Source organism: Oculina patagonica, chromosome 8 (genome assembly GCF_052425735.1).
Source record: "Oculina patagonica isolate OP01 chromosome 8, crgOcupat, whole genome shotgun sequence".
NCBI lineage: Eukaryota > Metazoa > Cnidaria > Anthozoa > Scleractinia > Oculinidae > Oculina > Oculina patagonica.
Genome location: NC_135765.1, coordinates 1,365,243 through 1,374,396, shown reverse-complemented (window position 1 = coordinate 1,374,396; position 9,154 = coordinate 1,365,243). Strand labels below are relative to the sequence as shown.

At 41.1% G+C, this 9,154-nt stretch overlaps 1 protein-coding gene across 2 annotated transcripts; it reads right to left on the bottom strand.

The window, feature by feature from the left end:
- Positions 1-837: 837 nt before the first annotated feature.
- On the bottom strand, positions 838-7,430 carry LOC144661971 (uncharacterized). Of its 2 annotated transcripts, none has more exons than XM_078522697.1 (7): positions 7,065-7,430; positions 5,275-5,407; positions 5,025-5,060; positions 4,217-4,333; positions 3,383-3,408; positions 3,054-3,105; positions 838-2,519 (listed from the first exon to the last, which is right to left on the bottom strand). In XM_078522697.1, the coding sequence occupies exons 1-7, from the start codon at positions 7,377-7,379 to the stop codon at positions 2,128-2,130; spliced, it is 1,071 nt and encodes a 356-aa protein (XP_078378823.1). In that variant the 5' UTR covers positions 7,380-7,430; the 3' UTR covers positions 838-2,127. The 2 variants fall into 2 exon arrangements, with proteins under 2 accessions (XP_078378823.1, XP_078378824.1); XM_078522698.1 differs by having other exon boundaries at positions 838-2,507.
- Positions 7,431-9,154: the final 1,724 nt, after the last annotated feature.

The following is a 9,154-nucleotide window of genomic DNA, read 5'->3' as shown; positions in this document are numbered from 1 at the left end:
GTGTACTGTATACGAGTTGAACGATAAACGGCTTTCATCTCATCAGTCTTCCAATAAAGTTGCATTTTGGCATACCTTATAATCGCAGAAATATTAGAGTTTTCGATTCTTTGAGCTCTCCATCCTCGTATCCAGGGTCTTCATTCCCCAGCCTGTGCAGAAGGAAAGAAGACTCGAGGTACGAGATCTGAGCTCTCCGAAAGCGGGGGAGTTACAATAATTGTCATGCTGGGTGCATGCGTTGCATACGTTTAGGCGGAACACACGCCGCGAGCTCAATATATTGCTATAACTTTTCTCTATTCAAGGTTTCTCTGCTGAAATAAACTGAATGCTGACATTACAATGGAACGTATTCTAAGACAACAAAACTTTGGAATTGATTGCAGGGTTTAAGCATTTATAGAAAATAGTACGCTAGAAACCCCAGTAGGAAACGCCCAGATAGAATGTGAAGATAAACGGGAATGCGCTGGAAAAAACACGGAGAAAAGGAAAAGCTTGAAAGTCAAACGGCCTCAAAGAAGGGACTCGCCATGACAAGAAGGTACATGTTTTATTGAAGTATTACTTTTTTACAATTCCGTATAAAATGTTTTGAGATAATATATAATTTCTAAAGCGATGGTTATTACACGTTTTAGTGGTACATACTTAACAGACTAGAAATGTAACTTTTCGGGCGGGATATCACCTAAAGGCGAGGGTTTACTTACTCGCATAATGAAAGTCACTCGTGAGATACATACGGTATTCCACGAGTTCACATCACATAACCAACTTACTTCAGGCTTAATGCACATATTAGCGGTGGTAAATTATTGCTGAACAAAACACGTGACATACTGTTAAACTAATATGTTACGGCTTACCAGCCTTCTCATTGGCTGTACGGCATGAGATAAATCGTGATATACAAAAACACATTGTTGATCGATTTCCTTAATTATTTTATTACATTGGCTTTATTTGACTTGGATTCTACCTTTTGCACTAATTAGACTAATTAATTTTTGATACTGGCATTAATTTAAATGCATCATTTATTTGACTATTCGGATACCGAATATAAACTCAATTTACAGAGTAGTTCCTTTTTTTACACGGATTACAAACTGGAAAGTGGTCGATTCGAAAGCCTACCTTATTTGACTACTGTGCATGGAATCTCCTTAAAAAATAACCTGAAAACCTTCCAGAAATATAATACAATGTAATCGTGAAATTGTTTGGTAAGAATGTATAAAAATTGTTTATGGGACTACAATTACGATAATAGCAAAGCCAATGAGGCGAAAGTTAAAACGCTCTAATTTTTAAAATGCCGGGAAAATGTGTATCTAGCAGAAATCAAAATAACATTTCTTACTTATTGGCCCTCTTATTTCCCGTATGGTCATACAGTTAACAGTAGCTATTACCTTTTGACAGCTGCTAAAAAAAATCAAGTACGAAACAAAATTGATTTACTGGCCTTAAAGTGAACCTGCGGCGAGATAAAACGTTTTTGTTTTAGCTAAAATAGATTGTCGCATTGCAAATTTCTTCATAGTATACAAGCTATTGTATGCTAGACTCATTCACTGGTGTTAGTTCATTTTGGGTTATTGAGTCACAATTTAAGTCAAACTTACGGCGAAGATGTGAAGTCATTAGGCGCAGTCTTCTTGGGTGTGATGATGTTTTTCGGCTCTTTCTTGTGTTTGCGACAATCGTTGTTTTGTTTTCTAACAAAAGAAGATGCCGTCGAAGGCGCAAGGTCGCAGTGTACTACTGCATCTTCAAGATGTTGAACACAGTCCAAAGAAACCTCAAAATAATTTTTTGTTATGGAAGAAAAACCCCAAAGAAGTAACAAAAAAGCAAAAAGGAAACAAGTATTGTTAAGATTGGCAAAGATTTGAAGAGATTACGAACGCCACCAGTGACGTACAGGTTTCCTTTAGGCTTACGTCATCAAGTCCAAGATGGCTGCGCCCACAAAAAATTTACATTAAAAGATATGTCAAGTTACGTTTGGTAATTTACAATGCAGGAAAGCTAAGCTGCTCAGAACTGATCCGCAAAATAGATTGTGTTATCCGCAATGTAAGTTTTAAAGCAAGAGTTTGTCAACGCAATTTCGCTTTAAGGCAGAGGCAAACGAGCTTGACCTTGGTCAGGATACAACATGAACACTCCAAAGTAGCTGTAAGGATCATCCATGTAGTACGTCTTACTCCTGTACACTTCAACCTTAAGAATATCACCACGATTCAGATGAAAAACGCCTGCCTGGAAATTCGTGTTGTAATGTGTCCTGCATGCTGCCACACTTGAGATGCTGCCAAGGATCTTGCGTCCATTCAGCAAAGTGTAGTGATTCATGGAGTAGGTGGAACAATCGCTGTAGTACATCTGGCTGTAGACATAGTACATTCCAGAACGACCGATCACAAGTTCGCCCACGTGCCTTCTGAACGTGATGCTTCCATTAACATGGCTTTCCCTCCATCGATGCACAGTGCCTGTGGAAGAAGCTTTAAAAGTTTGTAAATGCTAGTTTTTACTCAATGATTGAATAATGCAATCTCGGATAATGGAAAACAGGGTAACTTATAAGTGTTTATCCGCATGACTTTCAAAATTATTACATTGTTTGCTTTTGTTTTGCGCTAAGTGCTTTAAAGTATGATTCAAGAAGTTCATAAGTTCTCTTGCAGTCATGTTTTAAACGGCGATGTTTCTCACATGACCAGAATGCAGTGCGGAGCTGCTTAGACTGCTTAGCTCACGTGACTTTTACGAAACTTTACGAAAAAGCTGGCGCAAAGTTAGCCTCCGTAGTTTCGAGCGCGCAAAAAACGGGAAACACAAAAGGCGCGAGGGGGCCACGCGAGGAAAAAATCGAGGCCTTCTCGCGATCACGCGCTCTTTTAAAGGCGCTAAAAAACGTACACAGACGCCTACTACGCAGGCTAGCGCAACGTGGAGTCGTAGCTAGTGAATTTTAAAAGTCATCAGAAAACAACTGAGGAAAGAAACTAGAAAATAAATGAAGAAGACATCCTTACCAGCATGAACCACTCTTTTCCCGTTGCCTACCAAATGAGCGCTTTCTGCCACCTGAAAAATCAAGATTTCGTTTCGTGAGCAGCCGTGAAATAGTTTAACATTCAAGGAAAAATTCGGCAGCTGATCTGAACAAGTTCTATCGAATTTTACCATAAACCACGAAAGAAATTCGTTTAAATTAACGTTTGCTTAGATTAGTTATGGTAAGTAGTAAGCTGTGAAACATGTTATTTGTATTTCTTAAGCCTTTTTTGTTTGTTTGTGGTAGAAATACAATTTGTTTCGTTACAGTGTACCATAAAGTAGAAGTCTAAACAAATTGACTCACCATAAGGCCTGGCGGTCCCTGTTCACCTATAAACAACAAGCAAACAAATATCAGTCAAAATTGATTGATATCCACTTGTACTAGAAACTCGTCGTGATCTGTTGGAAGTCCGCGAATATATTTGGTTTTCTAATCGTTCACTATTAGCTGACAGCGTGACCAGTAAAGCGCGTGCATTGCGCGGGCCCTATTTGTAATCTCTGCCCTGTTTCATTCATAGTAACCGTAACTACTCTCCCCCCCTTAAGATAGTTATCTCGGATGCGCGTTGTTGACTATTCACTCATAAAAAACTCGGTGTTATAGTCAAACTGCTACTTCTAACGCCTATGTTGATTGGATGTCTTGTTGGTTTGCACAGTGGCTCTATATGAAATAAACACGATATTCCGCCCACTGTGATTGGTAGAAATTATTTCCGCGTTTGGTTATGAAGGAGAGAAAATTAGAAAAATTCTTTGAGAAAACGTTATTTATTGGAAACACACGAAAAAGTTTGGGAGAACTCGAAATTTCTGTGAGAAAACTCGCTTATTACACCTCACCTTTTCTCGTCTTACTGTTCCCAAAACTCCGTGAAGAAAAGAAACGGGTTTTTTTAATTGGCATGATAATGGGCCTTTTGCAACAAGCTGTTTAATCCGCCATGATGGATGGCAAGAGAATGCGACCCCCAAAGCGACTTCAATCGCTAAGCTTTACTTTTCTTTGTTTTTGACGACTCAGTGCGTAGCTTGCCATCCAGCTCGGCGAGATTTTGTACCATGTCACTGTATGTTGGAAAAGGCCCATTGTGTATATTTCCAATTGTTTGTGTACAAAATATCGTCCTACCTTTAAGTCCGGGATCTCCCTTTAACCCAGGTGTACCCGGGGATCCTTCAGGGCCATGTGGCCCGGAGGGTCCCGGAGGTCCCACGTGACCCTTGGGTCCTGGTTGACCGGCAACACCTTAAAAGAAAATATGGCAAAACGTTACGTTTTAGGCGTTATAAGCTATCACAATAGAGCTCATTTGGCCAAACAGAATAAATAAGAAACTTTGTAAAACGTAGATTGAAGTAGATTGGTCGCTTCCTTCGTTAGCGTCGAAATAAGGCCCGTCAAAGTCGTTATTTAGACTGTCACGCACCACTCTTCGTTAGGGAGAGGCGTTGTGTGACGGCTACGACGACAACAACGAAAGTAGCATGTTTGTTCCTGTCATGTTTATTCAAGAACAGTCTCTAAAGACTAAAATAACGTTTACATTTTAAAGGCAAAGTCAGCAGCTTTTAACTGATCAGTATCTCCATTAATAACTGCCAAGAATCAAAGTTTCCGGTTTTCAGAGGTGTTCAGACATAGTGTTTATTTGACAAAACAAGAAAAGAGAAACCACTTCGATTTGAAAGTAACTGAATGTCTTCTTCTCACTCGAACTATTTTTGATTTTTCCTGGAAGTTTGTCACCGTAGACTTACAGAATATTCTAGGAATAGCGGCTGTCAATAGCCTCTATTTAGTCCTCCTTGGGCTCGTCACACAACACGCCTCTGTCCAACCCCACGCGAGGGAAGATTGCGTGACGAGCCCAAACAGCGTCTGCGAGGGAGCTACGTAACTAATGCTACAAGAAGTACACTTTTAGGTGGATAATAACCTTCATTTCCTTTTCGGCCTCTTTTTCCCTTTGGACCTGAAAAGTTAAACAGAAGCAAAGACGTGACTTGAGTGGACAAGTAACGGGGGGGGGGGGGGGGGGGGGGAACGAAAAAAAAAAAAAAAAAAAAAAAAAAAAAAAACCCCCAAAAAAAAAGAGAGGCCCCCCCCCCCACAAGTAATAAGCATTAGTGAATTTGATAATCCCCGTATTCCCCTTTTAGATCAAGCAAACCTCAAAAATCCCTTACCCGCGGGTCCTGGCGGCCCGCGAGGCCCTGGGGGTCCGGCCTGGCTTGTACACATGATACAGGCACCTTGGGACTGCGAGTTTCGTCTGACTCTTCCAGGGAATATGCTCTTGATGTCAGCAATCTTAGTTTGCTATGAATGAAAAAGTTAACATACAATATTAGCAGGGCGTTGTTTAGTTCAGTCTATCGACCCCCATACACCCTATTTTGACTTTGAGAAAGTCTACCGTTTTCTCTGCGCCGGAAGTTTAGTTCAAAAGAGGAGAGACAAGGTGCGGTCGAGAAGCTGGACTAGACCACGTCATGAAGACTTCAATTGTTGATGATGCTGTTAGTACAGCTGTACACCTCACGGTATATAACAGACGTGGTAAAGCTGGTGTGTATTTTGCCCTCGCTGGTAAAATTTATACCTAAATTTATAAGCCGCCATGGCCGATAATTTGCCACCCCCCCTCCCTTACCTCATCCCCAACGCCAGCTTCGGCTTCCTAACTCGCTACGGCGTTTAAGTGTTTTTCTTGTTCCACCCACGAAGTACAACGATTTCTAAGAAACTAAAACTGTTTTTCCTTGTTTTGTTTTTCAAGGAGTCGTAGACGTTGCGAAGAAAAAATGTCAACAAGATTGCTAACGTGATGGCATTTTGGAGAACTATGGTGCTGGATAGCGCAGAAAATTTGGAAGCATAAGACGCTCTGATGGCTGTTCAAGTCACCACAGCTTGTGTGCTACGATCACTACCAGAGAATACCCTGGATGCGCTTTTTGTAGACGAGGAGGTGCATGCTGCACTGCTGGGGTATTGTTTTGGTTGTTTCTTGCTCTCAGACTTACGAGACAGTACAGCTCATAAATAAACCAGCAAAGACAAACTTCATTGTGGATTCTGTTGGAAGATACTGAGTGAAAATCGTCATAAATGGCAGATCTGAAACCGCGTTAAGGCTGGTTCTCATATGATCGCATCGATCGTACTGAGACGAAACGAAGCGATTGGAAGCGATCGGGGGTTCCCATATAATCGTCCCGATCGCCTGCTATGAGCAAAGACCTCGTAAAACAATCATTTTAGCCCTGGATCCAACACAATGGCAGCCTTCAATGAAAGGGCAAAACTCGTGGCTTCCTATCTTCTCAGTTATTTGCAGTTTTAGACCGAAAAGGGGGGTCCAAGGGGATTATCGCCCCCATCGCCCCAGAATTAGCGATAGTCTATGTATTGTTGCGTAGTTTGTTCTCATATAATCGCCCCGATTGCAAGATGTCTTTTAGAAATGACAAAGGTGATAGAAACGATCGAGGTGATCAAAGGAGAACCAAGCTTTGGGTGGCATAAACGACAATGGAAGAGCAAGAATTACATCAAAAGAATTCAGCGGGAAAGTTAATGACCTGGGGCACATGATTAATATTAATTACGGAAATCGACAAGGAAGCGGAAAGCTCTATAACGTGCATCCTGACACAGGTTTATTTACTGAACAATATAATGGTTTACGACAACCTTTGCTGGAATCGTGCAGGATTGTCAGTGACTACACCACCCTGTTACTCAAGTATCAGATGTTAAGACAGCAATTTGGTAAATGTTCTGTTTGGGTAGACAAAGATCAACAATGGCAAACAATAGCAGTATGCAGATTCGTCGACACGCAGTCAAGTATAACATTACTGTGGTATTAATTTGCATCAGTTATCTAGTTATCAAACACGCTATCAATAAAATATAGCATATGTTTGCGCAGGAAGTATTTCACTGAGTGTTTATCAACTTTCTGCATTACCTGAAGGTCTGATTCTTTGTTTTCTCGTCGTTTTCGGTCACCCGAGGGCGAAACTGTCGCTGTCGCCCTAGCTGCAACTCTATCCGCCTCCAAAGAAACAACTCGTCCACGCAAATCTTGGACGTGCTCTTTTAACAGACTGTAATCTCGCATCAAATAAACCAAGAACACGCTTAATGACACGCAATACACCACTAACAACACGATAGCGAGCGCCACAAGGAGCCGGAGTGGACTGGATTTCTCGTTGTCGGCCATTGTTAATGAGTTCCTTGTCGGTTTACGGTGGAGTAAGCATGGCGTCACACAGCGCATGAAGACAAGACACTCGCTAGGTACTCGCTCCCCCCTCGCGTGGAGACCGCCAGACGACTTCCTGTACTTTGTTAGCTTCAGAATTCACGCTTCAGTAGTCAATTACATCACGTGATCTACACGCTGCAGTTTGGCGGGAAGCGAGCGTCACGCTCTGCTCGCGTTAACAAGAAAATCTACAGTGTTGTGAGAAGAAACCTCGAAAAAGTTGGGAATTCTTTATTTGGAAGGCAGTGTGAATTGTTGTAGGGCAAGGAGCACATAAATTAAACGTTGCCGTCTGTCATCGCTTTTGTGGTTTTGCATGGGAATGGTCACGGACGGTAAAGCAGTGAAGGAGGGGGGAGGGAGGGGAGCCGGGGAGGGATCTAGGGAGGGCGATACAGATTGTGTAGTCACATAAGGAGCCAATTGGATCGAAATATAAAACAAAAAATTGGGGATCTAAGTAAGATAGCATAGTAGAACGGAAAGATATAGATAGCCACGCACTCATTACAACACGTGGAGAGCTGACATCATGCCCTTCTCTACCTTGACGTAGATTGACGTAAATTACAATGACGCAGCTAAAACTAACAGCGTTATGACGAGGAAAATGACAAATGATCAAGTTAATTGAATCTTTATTCTTGTTACCATTCCGCGACAAAACAGAATAAAGTTGACATTTTGTTCAGTAACGTGTTTTAACGAGGACTTAGTAGTAATACCGTCAAGTCCTTAGGCAAGGCACGTCACGCACTCCCTTCATTGAGCGTTGGTTGAAGAGAAAAAATAACGTGACACCCCAAAAGAACGCGATAGCTACTTCAATACTTTAACAATGTTATGACGCAAACAATAAACAAGAGGGCGTTAAAATTGACGTCAATTTGTTATAAAAGTGGAAATCAATTGACAGACTACTTAACGCTCTATAATTTTAAAAAATCATGTATAATTCGGCAATATTCAATCGTGTTTAGTTTTATACACATTACGTAAAAATTCACACAAATCACTACATGTAACTGCCATGGACAAAAACTAGTCAGTTTCTTGAAGACAGAGCCGCTTCTATAACCTTCATCCTATCCCAGAACTTGCTAAACGTTAAGAGTTTTTACAGTAGTCTCGTAAATACTAAGACTGTTATGACTGTTGTTTACAGCAAGGCGCCCAAATGGACCACTTATTTATTCACATTATTCTGCAGATTTAATCCAATCAAAAGCCGTGGATAGCTTGCAGTTGACTTCTGATTGGATTAAATCTCCGAAATGTGAATAAATAGTGGTACACTGGGCGCTTGCTGTAAAACCTCATTGAACCTTGAAGCTAAGCAAGCATGGGGAACGTCACACAACACGTTTTATGAGCAGAGCTCTGCACATGCGTTGTCCATCTTGTTCAGGGCTTTTTAAGCCACCAGTAAAATACAATCCGTAGGCTTAAAAAAAACTCTCTTTTATAATTTCCACTTAAAATTATGAATCACACTTCTTAACAACGTATAAATGAATATATATTACGCGTGAATATATTAAATGTATAACGTTAAACGCTACGACGCTACCCTACTTTTCACCAGACTCCTGTCAGCTTCTGACTCGTTCCCAGTCATCTCTCAGAAAATAATTAATAAGACGCGATGGATGATGGGAACGGAGGAAAGACCGACTTTCTTCTCTAGCGACTTCCCATCATCCTCCACGTCTTACAATTTCCTCTGTAGAAAACACTGGGGATAAGTTAGATGTGTGAAATCCAGGCTACATTCATACGTAGAAGTT

Coding starts and splice junctions, on each gene's coding strand:
- LOC144661971 (XM_078522697.1), bottom strand. CDS start 7,379: ATGCGCTGTGTGACGCCATGCTTACTCCACCGTAAACCGACAAGGAAC. Junction 3,409..4,216: donor GGGAGATCCCGGACTTAAAG/GTAGGACGATAT, acceptor TGTTGTTTATAG/GTGAACAGGGACCGCCAGGC. Junction 2,520..3,053: donor GAAAAGAGTGGTTCATGCTG/GTAAGGATGTCT, acceptor AAACTTTTAAAG/CTTCTTCCACAGGCACTGTG.